General features: G+C 44.0%; 1 protein-coding gene and 1 long non-coding RNA gene across 2 annotated transcripts in view; one reads left to right on the forward strand and one right to left on the reverse strand.

The window, feature by feature from the left end:
• Window positions 1-1,109: 1,109 nt before the first annotated feature.
• On the reverse strand, window positions 1,110-9,522 carry LOC108697358. The gene is made up of 2 exons (XR_001932417.2): window positions 9,384-9,522; window positions 1,110-1,396 (listed from the first exon to the last, which is right to left on the reverse strand). It is a non-coding gene; the product is annotated as an uncharacterized LOC108697358 (long non-coding RNA).
• Window positions 9,523-10,250: 728 nt separating this feature from the next.
• The window catches only part of prkg1.S (protein kinase cGMP-dependent 1 S homeolog), a 415,118-nt gene continuing 400,346 nt past the window's right edge, over window positions 10,251-25,022 (forward strand). The window contains exon 1 of the mRNA XM_018227316.2: window positions 10,251-10,522. Within this exon, the coding sequence (XP_018082805.1) occupies window positions 10,251-10,522 (272 nt within the window). The remainder of the gene's footprint in view (window positions 10,523-25,022) is intronic.

Raw genomic sequence — 25,022 nt, forward strand, 5'->3', positions numbered from 1 at the left:
GTCTCCTTTCGTAACTTCGAGTCTTTTCGCCGCTTCGGGACTTCGGCTGTTCGGCTTTTAGGCACTTCCGCATTCTACAACCTGGGAAATGGCCGCACGGCTCGGGCCCGACTCTTTCAAAAATGCAGCACTGCCGGGCCCCCCTTCAGGCCCAGGCCCGGGACACTTGTCCCCCCCTGTCCACCCTTGATGGCGGCCCTGAATGTTATTAATAGGAAAAAAAGGCAAGAATATAGGAAGGCCGGTATTTTCCAGAAAAGGTGGAACCGTAGGTGCAGGTGAAGAAGGAATCGGGTGCCAGTCTAGGGGCTGATTCTTGCCTTCTTTTATGTCCAGTCCGAGATAAGCCCCTGCATTAGCCTAACAGCATTTAATAGCAGCAGACTGATTATATCACTTCTCAGTGTACATCCCCCCTTTATATCTCATATCTGGCCTAATCCTCTGGCAGCATCTAGTTCCCCTTTAATGACAGTGTAGAGCAGAATGATGGGGCTATTGTTACACTGGATGTGTACAGTACGTGGGATGCGGATCAGTTTATGTTCTGTCTGTAGGATGATTCTCAGGTATCACATAGGGTGGGGGGTCCTGACTCTGGTGGTCTCACTCATGCTCCCTACGAGTATTGTGTATAATGGTTTCTCCCGAGCGCTGCTATTAATTCCTTCCTCATTGTGCCTTGGCCTCTATTAAGGACACAATATTTACCAGTGTTGTATTGTTACACAAGGATGGGCCATTTATGTGCCTGAACTTGCCTGCAAGCTGCCCCCGTAAGATAAAACGAAACCAATTCAGATTTAAATGACCTCCCGTCAGTGCCCTTTAATCCCCGGCCAGAAGGCAAATAAAACCTGAAACTGACCAGAATTCTCAGCTCTGTGTGTCATTCCCAGTCTCGGCTAAATATAGAATATCAGGGACACCGAGCTACAGCACAGCCTAACTGGGCGGCATTTATATAAAGGGTAAATACACCTCCATAATCACATTTTGTCCAATGTAAATAACAACCGCCTTTCATTTGAAATGAAAAGGCATAAAAACCAAACCAAAAAAAAAAAATAATTAAATTTTGCCTAATTAAAATAATACTGATTATGAGCTATTATTTCTTTTAATGCACTAATTTGTGTTTCCTGATCCTCCCGTGACTTCCTCTACTCCCTTCCTGGAAAAATACACTGATCTTCACGGGTGTTTTATGTACTGGGAAACACCCAAACTCCCAGGCTCCAGTAAGTCCCTATTCCCACACCTGTATCATGAGGACTGTTGGGCCCTTTGCCTTATTTACTGGTTCTGGTACAGTCTTGTTCTTGGGCCCCATAGGAGCCCATCAAATGTTTCTGTGAGGCTTCTAGGAATAGTCAGCACTGCAGCTGGGAGAGGCCTGTAACAGAATTGAATAGAAGAGGGGAAGAGAGAAGGCAGGTTAGCAAAGGCAGAGCAAACAAAACCACCTATATATACATATATATATATATATATATATATATATATATATATATATATATATATATATATATATACATATATATATACATACATATATATATATATACATATATATATATATATATATATATATATATATATATCTCAATACAAAAAAAGCCGCACTCCTAGGTCTTTTGTAGATAAAAAAGGAAAATTTTTTATTAATTCAACGTTTCGGCAACCACACGTGTGCCGTCTTCAGGAAGGTGTCACCTTCCTGAAGACGGCACACGTGTGGTTGCCGAAACGTTGAATTAATAAAAATTTTTTCCTTTTTTATCTACAAAAGACCTAGGAGTGCGGCTTTTTTTGTATTGATATTATTTCTCTTTTTGACCGGCACCCAGGCGGTTGGCCATTGGGTTAAGAGTGCACTGGTTTGTGGATGTTTATATATATATATATATATATATATAATATATATATATATATATATATATATATATATATATATATATATACACATACACACATATATACATATATATGGCGAAAGAGATAACGTTCAGTAAAATCCGCATCTTAGTGAATTTGCGGAGTAACGTCCATTACCAGCGTTAATCACTTCGCCCTTTAGTAAATCTGCCCCTATGAGTTATTACACCGCTAATGGAATGTCATTGTAACAACAGCACCACCTGCTGGTCAGTTCTGCTGTCAGGGAATTTTTCGGAAGAAAAGAAACATTACAAAGCTTTTCTCTTCTGAAATTTTCGCTTGGCTGTCAGGCCAGTCAGTGGAAGTCTCCAGCAGGTGGCGCTGATGTTTTGTCATCCTGCTAAATAGTGATTATTGCTAGGACTCAGCACTTATAGTTTTAAAGGGGTAGTTGACCTTTAAGTTAACTGTTCGGATGCCCTGTTCTTAGTCATTTTTTATTTGCAGAGCCGTCAACTTACCCTGAAATTTTGGGGGGTCGCCCAAATCCTCTGATCGCTCACTTATCATCTATAGGGAGTGTTTGTGTATTAACGTCACTCCTTGTACCACGTAACTTCAGCAGGGAAGGTTTTTTTTTAATTGACAGCTCATCAATTGGTCTTTTTTTAAAGGACCAGTAACATCAAAAAGTGTTTTTTTTTAAAAATGTTAGAATACATCGAGAAAAAACCACCTAGACAAATTAAACGTTAAAATCGCTAAGTCTTTATTAAGAAATAAGTTACCGAAACTCTCCTCTTCAGAAAAGGCGAAACGGTGTCGATCCATCGTGCGTCGCTTGATTTCTCCTCCCTGGCTAGCTCCTATAAGGAAGGCAGAGAGGAGAAATCGAGCACCACACAATGGATCTGAAGATGAGTGCAAGCGTTGTTTCGGTAAGTTATTTCTTAATAAAGACTTTATAGAAGGGATGCACCAAATCCACTATTTTGGATTCGGCCGAACCCCTTCACAAAGGATTTGGCCGAATACTGAACCGAATCCTAATTTGCATATGCAAATTAGGGGTGGGAAGGGGAAAACATTCTTTACTTCTTTGTTTTGTGACAAAAAGTCACGCACTTTCCCTTTCTGCCCCTAATTTGCATATGCAAATTAGGGGTTGGTACAGCCGAATCCTGCCCGAATCCCGAACTGAATCCTTGATTTGGTGCATCCCTACTTTAAAGTTTAATTTGTCTTTTTGGTTGTTTTTTTATGTTACTATTGAATTTTTTTATGTTACTGGTCCTTTAAATCATTTTTTCATGATTTGCCCTTTTGCAGATTTGATCCCGGCAGCCAAAAAAACCCGATGGCTCTGTGAGGCCACTTTTTGTTACTTTTTACTCCTTGTCTTTCTATTAAATTGGTTGTTCGCCTTTGAGTTAACTGTTAGTATGATGTAGAGAGGGATATTCTGAGACAATTTGCAATTGGTTTTCATTTTTTATTATTTGTGATTTTCCAGTTATTTAGCTATTTATTCAGCAGCTCTCCAGTTTGCAATTTTTAGCAATCTCCTTGCTAGGGTCCAAGTTACCCTAGCAACCATGCCCTGATTTGAATAAAAGGAATATGAATAGGAGAGGCCTGAATAGAAAGATGAGGAATAAAAAGTAGCAATAACAATACATTTGTAGCTTTATAGGGCATTTGTTTTTTAGATGGGGTCAGTGACCCCCATTTGAAAGCTGCAAAGATTTAGAAGAGGGAGGCAAATAATTAAAAAAAAAAACTATAACAAATGAAGACCAATTGAAAAGTTGCTTTGAATTGACCGTTCTATAACATACTAATAGTTAATGTAAAGGTAAACCACTACTTTAAGATCCTTTAAGATCCTCCCCTATATATCTCCCAGTATCTCATTCAAACCAGTGCTTGGTTGCTATGGGTAAACTGGTCCCTAGCAACCAAAGAGCTGCTGAAATTCCAAACTAGAGAGAATTTTCAGCAGATTTTCAGTCCTGCCAGGCGAACAGCAGCCAAGTGCAATTACAGAAGGGTCATGCCCAGATTGGCCAAATAATAAATCTGTATATTTATATCCAGCTCTTTAATCTCCTGTCGACCTAAGGGCTCTTACACATGGGAGGTTTTTCCTGCGCTCCACTGCGTTGCACTTTCTTAAGTTCAGCTGCAGGGGAGCGCAGGAATAGACGCACTCAATTATTGCAAAGGGGGCTTTATTCACACAGACGCATGTAAGCGGTGAACGCAGATGAAATGCAACATGCTGCAACCCACCTGCGCTTGGCGCTTACATGCGTCTGTGTGAATAAAGCCCCCTTTGCAATAATTGAGTGCGTCTATTCCTGCGCTCCCCTGCGGCTGAACAGAAGAAAGCGCAACGCAGGGGAGCGCAGGTAAAACCGCCCGTGTGTAAGAGCCCTAAGACTTTTTTTTAAGGCGCATTGTTGGTTCGGAGAAACTGGACAGGCACTGGTTAACACTGGTTTAGAGGCAACGTGCATTTCCCAGGCCCACATCTTTAGCCACGGAATTAGTAACAGCCGCACATTCAGGTCCCTATTAATCATTAGGCGCTAAATTAACAAGGCACCATGAAAGGAGTCACTAAGTCACCTTCGTTTTCTAATCCTCCGTCCCAGAAATGGGTCACACATGCTGCCAGCCGGCCCAGCCACCCGTGTTATTTCAAGTTGAATATTTACTTAAGTCCAAATATAGAGCTGCGGTGCTATGTGAGAGGTATTTGGGAGTTAGCGCGTCTATGGCTCGCTTGTTGCAGATATATGTACGAAGGCTGCAGGCTTATGGGGGGCTTCTGGCTGTGCCCAAAATCCTCACTGCTACAAATAACTGCTCCTTTGTCAGGGAAAATGTAAATATGTTTCATGTATCAATGATGTAGCCATGAGGGGCTTATTAGCTGCTAGTGAATGTGAATATGTTACATGGTATAAAGGAATCAGTAAGGGCTCTTACACACGGGCGGTTTTACCTGCGCTCCCCTGCGTTGCGATTTCTTCCATTCAGCCGCAGGGGAGCGCATTAGTAGACGCACTCAATAATTGTGAAGGGGGCTGTACTCACACAGACGCATGTAAACGCCAAACGCAGGTGGGACGCAGCATGTTGCATTTCACCTGCGTTCGGCGCTTACATGCGTCTGTGTGAGTACAGCCCCCTTCACAATTATTGAGTGCGTCTAATCCTGCGCTTCCCTGCGACTGAACGGAAGAAATCGCAACGCAGGGGAGCGCAGGTACAACCACCCGTGTGTAAGAGCCCTAAATGGTGTAAATATAGTGGTAGCACATGTGCTTTGATACTCCATTAAAATAACACATTTACATTACAAATATGACGTTGTAGGACAGAATGGTGTTTCTGTTGTTGGGGGGAGAGGCACATGTATCCTCAGTTACACCCCTGGAATCACATTATTATTATTATTATTATTTCTTGGGCCCTTCTGATCCTGGGGGGCTCATGACTATGCCATTTCTGCCCTACCCTAAATTGGACTTGGGAGTATAAAGGCAGCGGTGTAACTACGGAGAAAGCAGACCCTGGGGGACCCAGGAGGTATAGGGGCCCCATGAGGCCCTAATGAGCAATTTCAATATGTATTGGTAAAAAAGGACAACCTCTGGAAATGTTAGGGGCCCTAAAATTAGGGATTCACCAAATCCACTATTTTGGATTTGGCCGAATCCCCAAATCCTTTAGGAAAGATTCAGACGAATACTGAACCAAATCCTAATTCCACATTTTTTACTTCCTTGTTTTGTGACAAAAAGTCACGCAATTTCCCTCCCGCCCCTAATTTGCATATGCAAATTAGGATTTGGATTAGATTTGGCCGGGCAGAAGGATTCGAAATCCGAATCCTACTGAAAAAGTCAGAATCCTGGCCAAATCCTGAACTGAATCCTGGATTCGGTGCATCCCTACCTAAAATTAATTTGCTGCGGGGCCCAGTAACATCATGTTACACCACTGTATAATAATATAATAATTGTATATATCATAACTATACAGAGCCAGACCCCTCCCAAAAAATCTTGGGGGTTCCTGCTTGAATCCACCACCAAACACAACCTCAATGTTCCAGCAAAAGGAATGAGAAGGGAGAGAAGGAATAATAGGCCTACTATATATTAAATTGTCTCTTTCTAAACCAATGCTATCTGGTTGCTAGAGACAGTGACCATGGCAACCATAAATCACAGAGCCAACAGCTAGAGACAGCCTAGTAAGGATCCATAACTGCTGAACTCTCATTGGTTGTGATCCCCACGGCCCGCAATTTATATCCTGGCCTGTCTGTGGGGTGGATCCCAATCCCTTATTTAGACCCACAATCCCTGTTATAGACCCTCTACCTATTTTAGATCAAAAGGGATGAAGTCCATACATCACAGGTTGGGGAGCATTATAAAGAGGGGGGCCCATGTGTAAGGGTGGCAGGTCCAAAGTTACGTCGTTGGTTTTAATTTCACAAACCAGAAAGTGCTTAACCGAAAATATAGACAAAATTCTCCCATCATCAGGCTGTGATTTATGGTTGCCAGGGTCACTGTCCCTAGCAACTAGATGGCAGTTTGGTTTTGAAAGTTAATTGGTTTAGATTCCTGTTTTTCCCTCTCTCCCTTCTCCTTTGCTGCCTGCTCAGCACTTGCATTATCTGTTATCACCTTCCACCCCTCCTTTTATGGCTCCCTCTGCCTAATGGAATCATCGCGGTTTAAAGTAGAAGCGCTATTATTGCCTGTCCCACCCGCGCGCACAAAAATAGCCCACCGTGCTGGAATCAATAGTCAGGGGAATGCGGGGCGCTGGGCATTAGTGCTACAGTCACAGCATTCCGTTACCACTTACCATATACAGAGAATAACTCATGCCTGATAAACTACAACTCCCACAATCCTCTGATAGATGGTGGCTCAAGAGATTTACTTTACAAGAGATTTCAGGAAAAAAGACTTATAAAAGCTAAAAAAATTTAATATCTTTATATGGGCTGTTCCCATACTGTTTCCTGGGGACAAGGAATCGCTGCATTCACTGACCCTTTCCTCTGCTGTAGCCTGAGTTGTGTTATCTACATCAGGGTTTACCAGAATGTTGTTATATTCCCAATAACGACTGCCCCGTGGGCTCTACTATAAAGCAATTTTGGGAACGGTCATAAAACACGACTGGACTGCTCCGCTGAAGGAGCATAAATACCACCGCACAATCAGCTTTAAATGCCCAGGGGCTGCCTGTTTACACTTTAAACATCAAAACAGGAGCCAAAAAATAACATTTTTAATTGGTAGGGGTCCTTTTAAATTGGCTTCCCCCTTGTGCGACCCTTATCAGCCTTGTTTTGTCTCACTTGAACACTAGGGGTCGCTGTTTGTTAGGCGTTAGTCTATTGCAGGCATTTCTATTTCTCTGGTGGTTTGGAATAAGCTTTTTTTTTTTTAAATCTAATAATCATATTAATATTTATTCTTTGGCCTGTAGATGTTCATACCTAGTGCCATAATTAAGAGATAGACCAGGGGGTTTTCCCGAACCAGTGGCCCTCTAAATTGTTATGATCCATCGCTCTCAACTTCCCTTCATAGCTCAAAATTGTGGGAGTTGTAGTTTACCAAGGTTAGCTGGTTAGGCTTCGTGGCAAAAGGAAACACACTATATTGGTCTATCATAGTAACATCACTAGTGTGGTGGGACAGATTAACCATGACCTGCAATCGTGGGGTTGAAAGAATGGGAGGCCTAACGGGAAAGAACAGAATGGCTTCATGTTGAATTGACACTAAATGGAAATTGTAGTTCAACAACAGCATTCTTTACAGGGCTTTACACTGGACATTCCCATTTTGGATAACTAATGTGGCCCCACAGAGCCAGTTTTTGGATGCCGGCCCGGCCCTGCCACCAGCAGACATAACCATGATCCCAAATGATGTTAAATTCAAAAAATATCCAAACCCAAAAAGGCTTGAAATGTGACCAAGGAAGGGGCGAGGCGGAACTTACCTCTCAAGTAAAAGAAAAAAAAAGTGACGCAGTGCGGCAATCGTCAGTAGTTTAGATTACACCCCAAAATGCACCATTTGATTACATTATTTGGGGCTGCTGAATTAAAAATGGGTGTTTCCTTGATTATAACCAAAAATTGGACACATGTATTTATTAACTGGGCTACGTAATGTGTGAGTAAAACAGAATACAGGTTTGGGATCCGTTATCTGGTAGTCCGTTACCCAGAAAACTCCAAATTACGGAATGGCCGTTTCCCGTAGACCTCATTTGAATAAAATGATTCATATTTTTACAAACGATTTCCTTTTTCTCTCTAATAATAAAACAGTACCTCTGTCTGCAAAACAGTTCTTTTGAGTTTGTTAATTGTTAAATAGATTTTTTTTGGGGATCCAAATTATGGAAAGATCCCTTATGTATAAACCCCAGCTCCTGAGCATTTTGGATAAAAGGTACCCAAAAAACTGTCCATAAAATGGAAATAGCAGGATTAAGGTTGCTGTCCTATATATATATATATATATATATATATATATATATATATATATATATATATATATATATATATATATATATATATATATATGTTACCCAAGTTTCCGTTACAATTAAAAATATATTTTATATAATATATATTAGGTAATACATACACAAATATATATATATATATATATATATATATATATATATATATATATATATATATATTTGTGTATGTATTACCTAATATATATTATATAAAATATATAGCGGAGTGTATATATATATATACACACACACACACACATAGTATACATGGGATCCGTTATCCGGAAACATCCAGAAACCCCAATTTGTCCACATTTTTACAAATTATTTCATATTTCCTGTAGTAATAAAACAGTAGCTTGTACTTGTTCCCAGCGAAGATATAATTAATCCTTATTGGAAGCAAAACAATCCTATTGGGTTTATCTAATGTTTTCTAAGAGAATTAAGGTATGAAAAACCAAATAGAGGAAAGATCCGTTATCTGGAAATCCACAGGTCCCAAGTATTCTGGATAATATGTCCCATACCTGTATAAATTCATATTTAATACACCATGGGCCACTCAACAGCCACAGGAGCTGCTCCTTGATAGCAACACCCCTGGATTCCCTATAATAAACAACCTGGCAACTGACTTTTGGATGCCAACCCCCAAGATGAGAGCACAGACTCAAGTATTATTCCACCTGTAATGCTCTTTGCCCTATACCCTTGAGTTATTTTTCAATCTGCAAGGTTCAGGTTATATGTATAAACACCTGATGTTCTTTTAGAGTGTAAGCTCTGCTTGCAACTACAGTATTCATCAGCTATGGTGTCTACTTTCTTTAGAAAAGAACAGCAACAATAATACAATTAAATACAGTACAAAGAACACTCTGGGATCAGTATAAGTGCAATCATGTATTTGAACTTACCTCCAGAGATCTTCTAGAAAACATCTGCAGACATTACAGGACCTAAGAGGCAATGGCACAAGGGTGAGGGCAATGATACCAAACCCAGGATTGTGGGAGAGAGATATATTTGGAGTGCAATGGCAGGGGACCCATTCTATAATGCTAAAATATATGTTAAAAGCAGTGTCCCAGTCCTGCACACTCCAGCTCCAGCCCCTCTATCCATGGCCCGTGCTGGTGACTTCTCACTGCTCTGATGGATGAGCTGTGCGGAGAGACCTCCTTATCGGCTAAGTGACAAGCTCCAGAATCCCAAAGCCTTGATACTGTATCTATATGAAGTGTTTTCTTCTGATTTCATAGTCCCAGGATCCAGTTACAGGGAGCTGCGTCAGCCTTTTACCATCACATGGTAATTGTTTCTATTTTGGGCAGGAAGACTTGGAGTGAGTGTCACAAAGCTCTTCTTTTTCATTCTCTTCTTCTGGCCACTTAGTGGTGGAGTTGTGATGATGTTTTCATGAGGACAGGGCTGCCTGTGATCACACATTTGAGTAGCCCAGCAGGGGAGGCTGACGCTTTCTATGGATTGATCCTGGGGTGGTGTTGGTGGGGGGGTGGTGGAAACAAGCAGCTCTAATTGGTTTCTCAATGAAAGATAATCATCTGTTCCCAGAAGGGACACTGGATTAGCTCTCATCATCCACCAGTGCTCCTTTTCAGACAGCCCACCCTCCTCCTTTCCATTTTCAGTGCATTAGGGAGAAAGTTCAGCAGCAGGCACCCAAGTCTTCATTCAGAAGACATTTCATTCATCTTTTTCTTCCCTACTCTTGGATCTGTCGGGGGACGAGTCTGCACGTCGGGAGCACCAGGAGGAGAAGGATGAGTGATCTAGAAGAGGACTTTGCCAGGATCCTCGTGCTGAAGGAGGAAAGGATCAGGGATCTGGAAAACCGTCTGTCGGAAAAAGAAAAGGAAATCCAGGAACTGAAAAGGAAACTTCACAAATATCAGTCTGTTTTGGCGATGCCCAGCACGAGCAACATTGGACCAAGGACCACCAGGGCGCAGGGCATCTCAGCGGAACCTCAGAGCTTTAGATCTTACCAGGATCTCACCAGGCAGGCGTTCAAAAAATTCACCAAAACGGAAAGGTAGGGAACCTTTGAGATTTTACACTTGTCATTGGAATGTAGCTGGTTTAACTTTGCCCTAATGCTTCGCCTGTGCCAAACTAGTGAGTTTAAATAGCCAAATGCAGGATGCCTTGGGCTGTTTTCTTGTTTCCCAGCACCAGCAGAGAAGATCCAAGGTTAGAACAGAGTTTGGGGAAAAAAGAGAACGGCTAATGTCCAGCTAGGAACAGAGAAATCTATTTGTGCCAAAGTGTTCCAGGGAGAGAGGTTAAGCGCACACCCCCAGAACAGGGGAGGGAGTAGGAAAAGGGGCTTCATCCAACTTTTCAGATGTTTTAAACAACTTCCTCTGATTAAGAAGTTGCACCTCCTTCTCAGTCTCTGTAACGAGGAACAATATTAGGATCTGCCCGCTTCTCACTCTTTCTTCCCCCCCCCTCCTGATGGTGTTACTGAGCTTTGCAGACAATGGAAAAGAGAATTGATTTCATGTGTCATTAGAGCCCCCATTGGAAATGAAATACAGGAAGTGGAGAGCATTATTGGCTTTTAGAAGCTGATGTGCAAGGTTGAAAATGCATGTTTCAGGATATTTAATATCCCATTAGTCAGACGCACCCCCCACCCTCGCTTTGCCTTTATATAGTGCCCATCAGATCTCATTTATAAGTCTGCCGTACTCTTAGCTCACATCAAAAGGGGACCTTCAACAATGGCGACAGTATAACGCTGCATTTTTTTAAAAAAATGATTGTGTCGCTGTGTTTCCATGGCAATGGGTCTTCTAACAAACTCAAAAGAAGGGATGAATGAGGGTGCACAGGGACACTTTAATGTAAGGCGGGGAGAGATCAAGTGCATCCCAGGATAAGCCTGGAAAGGGGATGTGTGTTAACCCTTGTGGGGAGAAATGGATTTTTAAAAATGACTTCTCCAGTTGTTTCTGTGCAAGTGCTCTATGGTCCCTTTTGGTCATTGAGGGTTGCTGGGAGTTGATACAATGAAGAAAAAATGAGTTTGGGTTTCCCATGTGGGGTCAGTATGTATCTGAATTTTAATAAAAATTTTTTTTACTAAAGCTAAAAAGCCTTGGGACAGATATCTTTTTGATATAGGAATTTTTTTGGGTTTCCTTCGTCTAACATATTTTAAGCCGTCAGCACCACTGTGCCCTCTGGTAGAGACACATCTGCTATAACAGCTGAACAAACTTTACCATCCCGGCAATGGAAGAGTTAAAAATCCTATTTATTTAAGCCCTTTTGCTGGGCCTTTTAAGCACTTCAAGTATTTAGCATTTTGTCATTCACTGTGGTGGGCTAATAATTACAGTCAATGTTAACATGACCTGGACTGCTGAATAGTTTGTATGTGCTGGGTTCCTGAAGGGTTAAATGTACCAGGCTAGCTTTGCTGAAATGGGAGAGTATATATATTTATCTTTTTTCCCCATTAATAACATTGGGATCAACCATCATTTTTACTGGCCAGGCCTGTAAAATACTGGCTAGGTGGCAACCCTAATTGCTTCAATATGATATCTTTGTCATCCCTCCTATTTATACATAAAGCTTTTACTCAAATCAGTGTGCGCTTGATGGCCAAGGATAAAATGCATACGGGGCTAAGTTTTGCTGGCTTGCAATCAGTTATTCTCTTAAAGGAACAATACAAATGATGAGTCATTCTCACATTTTTCATATGCTGCTGGGTGCTGAAAGGGTTAAATGCACAAGGGCAGCTTTTTCAAAGGGATAATAAACCTTACATTACTATATATATATATATAGGACAGCAACCTTAATCCTGCTATTTCCATTTTATGGACAGTTTTTCGGGTACCTTTTATCCAAAATGCTCAGGAGCTGGGGTTTTATAGATAAGGGATCTTTCCATAGAAAGATCCCTTATCCCGGAGAGTTGGTTCGGTCTCTTTTGGTTATTATTTTACTGAAAATATTATTCTTTAACTCATACCATCAGAGCTGTCTGTATGGGCCCAAACAGGGATCGGAGGAGCAGAAATCGGAGGCAGGAAAAGCAAGTCGAACATGATGGCAAGAGGGTGATGGTCAGGCCCGGGCCTAGGGTGGCAGGATTTTAGGGGAGTTGCATGCTGCCCAACCACATCTACATTGGTTTGGAAGCTCTAGTGCTGCTCAGGAGAGACAATAGTTTTTTAAATTTCCTGTGCGCCAATAAGGGTTGCAACCTTTTCCTAAATATATTACCGGCTGGTGGGGGGGCGGGAACAAAAAGGGGCGAGCTTGACGTTAAAAGGGAGCAGAACCGCAGCGCGGGGATTTCACAACAGGTTTCAGTTACGTTTTACAGGGGGGCAGGCCGAGGGGTCTTTTTGAAGGGTATTACAAATTTACCGACAGCTACATTCTCGGTAAATTTGTAATATCGTCCCTGGCCTTGGCAGATGTTTTACAGGCAAATGTTCCCGACCTGAAGATGAAAATTTGTGCCTGTTCACGAATGAAGGGGAAGGGACAGGGGCGATGAATGGCAGCAGGCTTAGGGGTGCCGTTTATGTAAATCCAGCCCTGGTGACGGTATAACCATTCAGTACAACTTCCAAAATGCTCAGGAGAGTCCAACTTTAATCATTACTTGAAAATCATTCTCTCAACTGCATAATAATAATAATATTTGTATTTGTGCATGAAAACAGTGTAGAGCATTGGCTGTTGTGGTTTTGGTTTTTTTTTCCCCAATCAAGCTCCTCACTAAGGAATGAAACATTTGGTCAGGGCTGTATAACTGGCAATAAGGTTTTTAGATTGCAGGCTCTTTAGGCCAGAGCCCTCTCTAGCTGTTGGCTATTGGTTACTATGTCATTCTGTATGTTCAATTTATGAACCCATTTATTGTAATTTGTACAGCGCCGTGAGGAGGTACAGTATGTTGCAGATATGTAAACATTGCTCTGTCAGCCACTTCCTGATACCGGGCAGTCATGTGACTAGCTACTTCCTGCCCACAGACCACAGGCACGGGAATGACTTTTACATGACCAGTTTACCGCCTCTTTAGAAATGGAGGTTTCTGCCCCAAAACAGCTTTAAAGGGGTTGTTCACTTTTGAGTTACCTTTTAATATGATGTAGAGCAAACCTTTTTACCCGTGAGCCATATTTAAATATAAAAAGAGTTGGGGAGCAACTCAAGCCCGGGGGGGCAAATATGGGCTGTGATTGGCTAATTGTGAGCCGCGTGTCGCTTAAAACCCAACCCTAACCCGCCCTCCCTCCACCTGCGCTCGCCTGAACTCGACTTCCCTTATAGACCCGCCCTGCCGATGATGTCACAAAAGGGGCAGGGCAAGCAGGCGCGCATCTATAAAAAAGGAAGCCGGCAGCAGTGGCGGGCCAGAGTTGGCTAGGCGCCTTAGGCAACCCAGCCGACTATGTTGCCCCCCTCCAAAATCGTGCTCACGAACATGGGTGCACACATGGGTGCACACAGGCGTGAACCAGGGTGCGCAGGTACGCTTGCATGGAGGATAGTGATCAGCTGGAATTGCAGCCGCAGTTGGGGGAACAAGGGTCCGAACTAGGGGGAATCTGGCAGAAGAGGTACCGTGCCTGGTGCCCCTTCATCTTTACGCCCTAGGCACCTGCATCTTCTGCCTACCCCTAGTTCTGGCCCTGGCCGGCAGTGTAAAAAGGGGCCCGACCCACGGGTAAACCCACAGGTCCCGCAGGTATTGGCCCGGCCCACACATCATTTGTGGACTGACAGCCTACAGGAAGGTCTGGCAGTATACAACCAAAACTTGCCTCCAAGCCTGGAATTAAAAATAAGCACCTGCTTTGAGGCCACTGGGAGCAACATCCAAGGGATTAGTGAGTAACCTGTTGGCAGTCTGGTTGCTAGGGTCCAAATTACCCTAACAACCATGCACTGATTTTATTGAGAGACTGGAATATGAATAGGAGCGGACTGAATAGAAAGATGAGTAATAAAAAGAAGCAATAACATTAAACTTGTAGCCTTACAGAACATTTTTTTTTTAGGGGCAATGCCCCCCATTTGAAAGCTGGAAAGTCAGTAGAAAGCAGCTAAAAACTATAAAGTTTTTTAGTGAAAAGGGAAAATAATGACCTTCCAAATAAACAGGTTTCTCTGTATTCTGTGAGGTTGAATCTAAGCTTTAATCTCAGTCTAGGTTGGTTGCTTACTCATGGCATTGGGAACCCACCCCCTCTTCTATAGAGGCAACACTAGCATTTAGCAAACCTATGTCATTCACACTGGGTAATTTGGTCAGGGCCTTAGTTTCCCTTTAACATTTTGCATTCCTTTGCATTTCAGGTCTGTTTATAGCAGATGAGATCTGTAAAATTATTTTTCTCCTATTCCCATGATGATGATCATCACAAACTGACAACACAGTTGTTTTACCATGCAAGCGGGAAAAAAATGTACATCCCAAAATAATGCCTGACCCCCCTGGTCAGATTTCCATAAGGAGAAATCCCTGTATTGAAACAGACATTCAAAATATAGCAGGAATGCGGACGTGCATTAAAATAGGGAACAGTTGTTGGTGTTTTAAGTAGGGCCAACCTTTGTGATTTGAGTAAGATTTCTAATTTAGATGCATCCAGCCTTAAATAGTTGGGGCTGTGATCTCAGGAAAGGTCACTGTAAGCGTTACATTTTAAAGCCGTGCCCTTGAAATGAGTAGAGCTCAATTGCTTTATTTACAGCTGATAATGTCAATGTCTGTTGCTTGAAGTGGTTGTAGAATTCCCATTTCCCACTTGTGAGAGTTCTGGGATTATGAGCTATGGCATTCAACTGCATCGTATCATAGAGAGGCTGTGGGATAGCAGGTATAGTAGTAGGGAGAGATGATGTCTATAGTAACAGTGGGATAATAGTCTCTGGGAAGGGAGTGTGACTGTGGGATAGCAGGTATAGTAGTAGGGAGAGATGATGTCTATAGTAACAGTGGGATAATAGTCTCTGGGAAGGGAGTGTGACTGTGGGATAGCAGGTATAGTAGGGAGAGATGGTGTCTATAGTAACAGTGGATAATAGTCTCTGGGAAGGGAGTGTGACTGTGGGATAGCAGGTATAGTAGTAGGGAGAGATGATGTCTATAGTAACAGTGGGATAATAGTCTCTGGGAAGGGAGTGTGACTGTGGGATAGCAGGTATAGTAGGGAGAGATGGTGTCTATAGTAACAGTGGATAATAGTCTCTGGGAAGGGAGTGTGACTGTGGGATAGCAGGTATAGTAGGGAGAGATGATGTCTATAGTAACAGTGGGATAATAGTCTCTGGGAAGGGAGTGTGACTGTGGGATAGCAGGTATAGTAGTAGGGAGAGATGATGTCTATAGTAACAGTGGGATAATAGTCTCTGGGAAGGGAGTGTGACTGTGGGATAGCAGGTATAGTAGGGAGAGATGGTGCCTATAGTAACAGTGGATAATAGTCTCTGGGAAGGGAGTGTGACTGTGGGATAGCAGGTATAGTAGGGAGAGATGGTGTCTATAGTAACAGTGGGATAATAGTCTCTGGGAAGGGAGTGTGACTGTGGGATAGCAGGTATAGTAGGGAGAGATGGTGTCTATAGTAACAGTGGATAATAGTCTCTGGGAAGGGAGTGTGACTGTGGGATAGCAGGTATAGTAGGGAGAGATGGTGTCTATAGTAACAGTGGATAATAGTCTCTGGGAAGGGAGTGTGACTGTGGGATAGCAGGTATAGTAGGGAGAGATGGTGTCTATAGTAACAGTGGGATAATAGTCTCTGGAAGGGAGTGTGACTGTGGGATAGCAGGTATAGTAGGGAGAGATGGTGTCTATAGTAACAGTGGATAATAGTCTCTGGGAAGGGAGTGTGACTGTGGGATAGCAGGTATAGTAGGGAGAGATGATGTCTATAGTAACAGTGGGATAATAGTCTCTGGGAAGGGAGTGTGACTGTGGGATAGCAGGTATAGTAGTAGGGAGAGATGATGTCTATAGTAACAGTGGGATAATAGTCTCTGGGAAGGGAGTGTGACTGTGGGATAGCAGGTATAGTAGGGAGAGATGGTGCCTATAGTAACAGTGGATAATAGTCTCTGGGAAGGGAGTGTGACTGTGGGATAGCAGGTATAGTAGGGAGAGATGGTGTCTATAGTAACAGTGGGATAATAGTCTCTGGGAAGGGAGTGTGACTGTGGGATAGCAGGTATAGTAGGGAGAGATGGTGTCTATAGTAACAGTGGATAATAGTCTCTGGGAAGGGAGTGTGACTGTGGGATAGCAGGTATAGTAGGGAGAGATGGTGTCTATAGTAACAGTGGATAATAGTCTCTGGGAAGGGAGTGTGACTGTGGGATAGCAGGTATAGTAGGGAGAGATGGTGTCTATAGTAACAGTGGATAATAGTCTCTGGGAAGGGAGTGTGACTGTGGGATAGCAGGTATAGTAGGGAGAGATGGTGCCTATAGCAACAGTGGGATAATAGTCTCTGGGAAGGGAGTGTGACTGTGGGATAGCAGGTATAGTAGGGAGAGATGGTGTCTATAGTAACAGTGGGATAATAGTCTCTGGGAAGGGAGTGTGACTGTGGGATAGCAGGTATAGTAGGGAGAGATGGTGCCTATAGTAACAGTGGATAATAGTCTCTGGGAAGGGAGTGTGACTGTGGGATAGCAGGTATAGTAGGGAGAGATGGTGCCTATAGTAACAGTGGATAATAGTCTCTGGGAAGGGAGTGTGACTGTGGGATAGCAGGTATAGTAGGGAGAGATGGTGTCTATAGTAACAGTGGGATAATAGTCTCTGGGAAGGGAGTGTGACTGTGGGATAGCAGGTATAGTAGGGAGAGATGGTGGCCTATAGTAACAGTGCGATAATAGTCTCTGGGAAGGGAGTATGACTGTGGGATAGCAGGTATAGTAGGGAGAGATGGTGCCTATAGTAACAGTGGATAATAGTCTCTGGGAAGGGAGTGTGACTGTGGGATAGCAGGTATAGTAGGGAGAGATGGTGCCTATAGTAACAGTGGATAAAAGTCTCTGGGAAGGGAGTGTGACTGTGGGATAGCAGGTATAGTAGGGAGAGATGGTGCCTATAGTAACAGTGGATAATAGTCTCTGGGAAGAGAGTGTGACTGTGGGATAGCAGGTATAGTAGAGAGAGATGGTGTCTATAGTAACAGTGGGATAATAGTCTCTGGGAAGGGAGTGTGACTGTGGGATAGCAGGTATAGTAGGGAGAGATGGTGCCTATAGTAACAATGGATAAAAGTCTCTGGGAAGGGAGTGTGACTGTGGGATAGCAGGTATAGTAGGGAGAGATGGTGCCTATAGTAACAGTGGATAATAGTCTCTGGGAAGGGAGTGTGACTGTGGGATAGCAGGTATAGTAGGGAGAGATGGTGCCTATAGTAACAGTGGATAATAGTCTCTGGGAAGGGAGTGTGACTGTGGGATAGCAGGTATAGTAGGGAGAGATGGTGTCTATAGTAACAGTGCATAATAGTCTCTGGGAAGGGAGTGTGACTGTGGGATAGCAGGTATAGTAGGGAGAGATGGTGCCTATAGTAACAGTGGATAATAGTCTCTGGGAAGGGAGTGTGACTGTGGGATAGCAGGTATAGTAGGGAGAGATGGTGCCTATAGTAACAGTGGATAATAGTCTCTGGGAAGGGAGTGTGACTGTGGGATAGCAGGTATAGTAGGGAGAGATGGTGTCTATAGTAACAGTGGGATAATAGTCTCTGGGAAGGGAGTGTGACTGTGGGATAGCAGGTATAGTAGGGAGAGATGGTGTCTATAGTAACAGTGCATAATAGTCTCTGGGAAGGGAGTGTGACTGTGGGATAGCAGGTATAGTAGGGAGAGATGGTGCCTATAGTAACAGTGGATAATAGTCTCTGGGAAGGGAGTGTGACTGTGGGATAGCAGGTATAGTAGGGAGAGATGTTGCCTATAGTAACAGTGGATAATAGTCTCTGGGAAGGGAGTGTGACTGTGGGATAGCAGGTATAGTAGGGAGAGATGGTGCCTATAGTAACAGTGGATAATAGTCTCTGGGAAGGGAGTGTGACTGTGGGATAGCAGGTATAGTAGGGGGGAGATGGTGCCTATAGTAACAGTGGATAATAGTCTCTGGGAAGGGAGTGTGACTGTGGGATAGCAGGTATAGTAGGGAGAGATGGTGTCTATAGTAACAGTGGATAATAGTCTCTGGGAAGGGAGTGTGACTGTGGGATAGCAGGTATAGTAGGGAGAGATGGTGTCTATAGTAACAGTGGATAATAGTCTCTGGGAAGAGAGTGTGACTGTGGGATAGCAGGTATAGTAGAGAGAGATGGTGTCTATAGTAACAGTGGATAATAGTCTCTGGGAAGGGAGTGTGACTGTGGGATAGCAGGTATAGTAGGGAGAGATGGTGCCTATAGTAACAATGGATAAAAGTCTCTGGGAAGGGAGTGTGACTGTGGGATAGCAGGTATAGTAGGGAGAGATGGTGCCTATAGTAACAGTGGATAATAGTCTCTGGGAAGGGAGTGTGACTGTGGGATAGCAGGTATAGTAGGGAGAGATGGTGCCTATAGTAACAGTGGATAATAGTCTCTGGGAAGGGAGTGTGACTGTGGGATAGCAGGTATAGTAGGGAGAGATGGTGCCTATAGTAACAATGGATAAAAGTCTCTGGGAAGGGAGTGTGACTGTGGGATAGCAGGTATAGTAGGGAGAGATGGTGCCTATAGTAACAGTGGATAATAGTCTCTGGGAAGGGAGTGTGACTGTGGGATAGCAGGTATAGTAGGGAGAGATGGTGCCTATAGTAAACAGTGGATAATAGTCTCTGGGAAGGGAGTGTGACTGTGGGATAGCAGGTATAGTAGGGAGAGATGGTGTCTATAGTAACAGTGCATAATAGTCTCTGGGAAGGGAGTGTGACTGTGGGATAGCAGGTATAGTAGGGAGAGATGGTGCCTATAGTAACAGTGGATAATAGTCTCTGGGAAGGGAGTGTGACTGTGGGATAGCAGGTATAGTAGGGAGAGATGGTGCCTATAGTAACAGTGGATAATAGTCTCTGGGAAGGGAGTGTGACTGTGGGATAGCAGGTATAGTAGGGAGAGATGGTGTCCTATAGTAACAGTGGGATAATAGTCTCTGGGAAGGGAGTGTGACTGTGGGATAGCAGGTATAGTAGGGAGAGATGGTGTCTATAGTAACAGTGCATAATAGTCTCTGGGAAGGGAGTGTGACTGTGGGATAGCAGGTATAGTAGGGAGAGATGGTGCCTATAGTAACAGTGGATAATAGTCTCTGGGAAGGGAGTGTGACTGTGGGATAGCAGGTATAGTAGGGAGAGATGTTGCCTATAGTAACAGTGGATAATAGTCTCTGGGAAGGGAGTGTGACTGTGGGATAGCAGGTATAGTAGGGAGAGATGGTGCCTATAGTAACAGTGGATAATAGTCTCTGGGAAGGGAGTGTGACTGTGGGATAGCAGGTATAGTAGGGGGGAGATGGTGCCTATAGTAACAGTGGATAATAGTCTCTGGGAAGGGAGTGTGACTGTGGGATAGCAGGTATAGTAGGGAGAGATGGTGTCTATAGTAACAGTGGATAATAGTCTCTGGGAAGGGAGTGTGACTGTGGGATAGCAGGTATAGTAGGGAGAGATGGTGTCTATAGTAACAGTGGATAATAGTCTCTGGGAAGGGAGTGTGACTGTGGGATAGCAGGTATAGTAGGGAGAGATGGTGTCTATAGTAACAGTGGATTATAGTCTCTGGGAAGGGAGTGTGATTGTGGGATAGCAGGTATAGTAGGGAGAGATGGTGCCTATAGCAACAGTGGGATAATAGTCTCTGGGAAGGGAGTGTGACTGTGGGATAGCAGGTATAGTAGGGAGAGATGGTGTCTATAGTAACAGTGGGATAATAGTCTCTGGGAAGGGAGTGTGACTGTGGGATAGCAGGTATAGTAGGGAGAGATGGTGCCTATAGTAACAGTGGATAATAGTCTCTGGGAAGGGAGTGTGACTGTGGGATAGCAGGTATAGTAGGGAGAGATGGTGCCTATAGTAACAGTGGATAAAAGTCTCTGGGAAGGGAGTGTGACTGTGGGATAGCAGGTATAGTAGGGAGAGATGGTGCCTATAGTAACAGTGGATAATAGTCTCTGGGAAGGGAGTGTGACTGTGGGATAGCAGGTATAGTAGGGAGAGATGGTGCCTATAGTAACAGTGGATAATAGTCTCTGGGAAGGGAGTGTGACTGTGGGATAGCAGGTATAGTAGGGAGAGATGGTGTCTATAGTAACAGTGGATAATAGTCTCTGGGAAGGGAGTGTGGCTGTGGGATAGCAGGTAATAGTAGGGAGAGATGGTGCCTATAGTAACAGTGGATAATAGTCTCTGGGAAGGGAGTGTGACTGTGGGATAGCAGGTATAGTAGGGAGAGATGGTGTCTATAGTAACAGTGGGATAATAGTCTCTGGGAAGGGAGTGTGACTGTGGGATAGCAGGTATAGTAGGGAGAGATGGTGTCTATAGTAACAGTGGGATAATAGTCTCTGGGAAGGGAGTGTGACTGTGGGATAGCAGGTATAGTAGGGAGAGATGGTGCCTATAGTAACAGTGGATAATAGTCTCTGGGAAGGGAGTGTGACTGTGGGATAGCAGGTATAGTAGGGAGAGATGTTGCCTATAGTAACAGTGGATAATAGTCTCTGGGAAGGGAGTGTGACTGTGGGATAGCAGGTATAGTAGGGAGAGATGGTGCCTATAGTAACAGTGGATAATAGTCTCTGGGAAGGGAGTGTGACTGTGGGATAGCAGGTATAGTAGGGGGAGATGGTGCCTATAGTAACAGTGGATAATAGTCTCTGGGAAGGGAGTGTGACTGTGGGATAGCAGGTATAGTAGGGAGAGATGGTGTCTATAGTAACAGTGGATAATAGTCTCTGGGAAGGGAGTGTGACTGTGGGATAGCAGGTATAGTAGGGAGAGATGGTGTCTATAGTAACAGTGGATAATAGTCTCTGGGAAGGGAGTGTGACTGTGGGATAGCAGGTATAGTAGGGAGAGATGGTGTCTATAGTAACAGTGGATAATAGTCTCTGGGAAGGGAGTGTGATTGTGGGATAGCAGGTATAGTAGGGAGAGATGGTGCCTATAGCAACAGTGGGATAATAGTCTCTGGGAAGGGAGTGTGACTGTGGGATAGCAGGTATAGTAGGGAGAGATGGTGTCTATAGTAACAGTGGGATAATAGTCTCTGGGAAGGGAGTGTGACTGTGGGATAGCAGGTATAGTAGGGAGAGATGGTGCCTATAGTAACAGTGGATAATAGTCTCTGGGAAGGGAGTGTGACTGTGGGATAGCAGGTATAGTAGGGAGAGATGGTGTCTATAGTAACAGTGGATAATAGTCTCTGGGAAGGGAGTGTGGCTGTGGGATAGCAGGTATAGTAGGGAGAGATGGTGCCTATAGTAACAGTGGATAATAGTCTCTGGGAAGGGAGTGTGACTGTGGGATAGCAGGTATAGTAGGGAGAGATGGTGTCTATAGTAACAGTGGGATAATAGTCTCTGGGAAGGGAGTGTGACTGTGGGATAGCAGGTATAGTAGGGAGAGATGGTGTCTATAGTAACAGTGGGATAATAGTCTCTGGGAAGGGAGTGTGACTGTGGGATAGCAGGTATAGTAGGGAGAGATGGTTGCCTATAGTAACAGTGCGATAATAGTCTCTGGGAAAGGGAGTATGACTGTGGGATAGCAGGTATAGTAGGGAGAGATGGTGCCTATAGTAACAGTGGATAATAGTCTCTGGGAAGGGAGTGTGACTGTGGGATAGCAGGTATAGTAGGGAGAGATGGTGCCTATAGTAACAGTGGATAAAAGTCTCTGGGAAGGGAGTGTGACTGTGGGATAGCAGGTATAGTAGGGAGAGATGGTGCCTATAGTAACAGTGGATAATAGTCTCTGGGAAGGGAGTGTGACTGTGGGATAGCAGGTATAGTAGAGAGAGATGGTGTCTATAGTAACAGTGGATAATAGTCTCTGGGAAGGGAGTGTGACTGTGGGATAGCAGGTATAGTAGGGAGAGATGGTGCCTATAGTAACAGTGGATAAATAGTCTCTGGGAAGGGAGTGTGACTGTGGGATAGCAGGTATAGTAGGGAGAGATGGTGCCTATAGTAACAGTGGATAATAGTCTCTGGGAAGGGAGTGTGACTGTGGGATAGCAGGTATAGTAGGGAGAGATGGTGTCTATAGTAACAGTGCATAATAGTCTCTGGGAAGGGAGTGTGACTGTGGGATAGCAGGTATAGTAGGGAGAGATGGTGCCTATAGTAACAGTGGATAATAGTCTCTGGGAAGGGAGTGTGACTGTGGGATAGCAGGTATAGTAGGGAGAGATGGTGCCTATAGTAACAGTGGATAATAGTCTCTGGGAAGGGAGTGTGACTGTGGGATAGCAGGTATAGTAGGGAGAGATGGTGCCTATAGTAACAGTGGATAATAGTCTCTGGGAAGGGAGTGTGACTGTGGGATAGCAGGTATAGTAGGGAGAGATGGTGCCTATAGTAACAGTGGATAATAGTCTCTGGGAAGGGAGTGTGACCTGTGGGATAGCAGGTATAGTAGGGAGAGATGGTGTCTATAGTAACAGTGGGATAATAGTCTCTGGGAAGGGAGTGTGACTGTGGGATAGCAGGTATAGTAGGGAGAGATGGTGTCTATAGTAACAGTGGGATAATAGTCTCTGGGAAGGGAGTGTGACTGTGGGATAGCAGGTATAGTAGGGAGAGATGGTGTCTATAGTAACAGTGGATAATAGTCCTCTGGGAAGGGAGTGTGACTGTGGGATAGCAGGTAGTAGTAGGGAGAGATGGTGCCTATAGTAACAGTGGATAATAGTCTCTGGGAAGGGAGTGTGACTGTGGGATAGCAGGTATAGTAGGGAGAGATGGTGTCTATAGTAACAGTGGATAATAGTCTCTGGGAAGGGAGTGTGACTGTGGGATAGCAGGTATAGTAGGGAGAGATGGTGTCTATAGTAACAGTGGATAATAGTCTCTGGGAAGGGAGTGTGACTGTGGGATAGCAGGTATAGTAGGGAGAGATGGTGTCTATAGTAACAGTGGATAATAGTCTCTGGGAAGGGAGTGTGACTGTGGGATAGCAGGTATAGTAGGGAGAGATGGTGCCTATAGTAACAGTGGATAATAGTCTCTGGGAAGGGAGTGTGACTGTGGGATAGCAGGTATAGTAGGGAGAGATGGTGTCTATAGTAACAGTGGATAATAGTCTCTGGGAAGGGAGTGTGACTGTGGGATAGCAGGTATAGTAGGGAGAGATGGTGTCTATAGTAACAGTGGGATAATAGTCTCTGGGAAGGGAGTGTGACTGTGGGATAGCAGGTATAGTAGGGAGAGATGTGTGCCCTATAGTAACAGTGGATAATAGTCTCTGGGAAGGGAGTGTGACTGTGGGATAGCAGGTATAGTAGGAGAGATGGTGCTATAGTAACAGTGGATAATAGTCTCTGGGAAGGGAGTGTGACTGTGGGATAGCAGGTATAGTAGGGAGAGATGGTGCCTATAGTAACAGTGGATAATAGTCTCTGGGAAGGGAGTGTGACTGTGGGATAGCAGGTATAGTAGGGAGAGATGGTTCTATAGTAACAGTGGGATAATAGTCTCTGGGAAGGGAGTGTGACTGTGGGATAGCAGGTATAGTAGGGAGAGATGGTGCTATAGTAACAGTGGGATAATAGTCTCTGGGAAGGGAGTGTGACTGTGGGGATAGCAGGTATAGTAGGGAGAGATGGTGCCTATAGTAACAGTGGATAATAGTCTCTGGGAAGGGAGTATGACTGTGGGATAGCAGGTATAGTAGGGAGAGATGGTGCCTATAGTAACAGTGGATAATAGTCTCTGGGAAGGGAGTGTGACTGTGGGATAGCAGGTATAGTAGGGAGAGATGGTGCTATAGTAACAGTGGATAAAAGTCTCTGGGAAGGGAGTGTGACTGTGGGATAGCAGGTATAGTGGGAGAGATGGTGCCTATAGTAACAGTGGATAATAGTCTCTGGGAAGGGAGTGTGACTGTGGGATAGCAGGTATAGTAGAGAGAGATGGTGTCTATAGTAACAGTGGGATAATAGTCTCTGGGAAGGGAGTGTGACTGTGGGATAGCAGGTATAGTAGGGAGAGATGGTGCCTATAGTAACAGTGGATAAAAGTCTCTGGGAAGGGAGTGTGACTGTGGGATAGCAGGTATAGTAGGGAGAGATGGTGTCTATAGTAACAGTGGATAATAGTCTCTGGGAAGGGAGTGTGACTGTGGGATAGCAGGTATAGTAGGGAGAGATGGTGTCTATAGTAACAGTGCATAATAGTCTCTGGGAAGGGAGTGTGACTGTGGGATAGCAGGTATAGTAGGGAGAGATGGTGCCTATAGTAACAGTGGATAATAGTCTCTGGGAAGGGAGTGTGACTGTGGGATAGCAGGTATAGTAGGGAGAGATGGTGCC

The sequence above is a fragment of the Xenopus laevis genome, chromosome 7S, assembly GCF_017654675.1.
Source record: "Xenopus laevis strain J_2021 chromosome 7S, Xenopus_laevis_v10.1, whole genome shotgun sequence".
NCBI classification, from domain to species: domain Eukaryota; kingdom Metazoa; phylum Chordata; class Amphibia; order Anura; family Pipidae; genus Xenopus; species Xenopus laevis.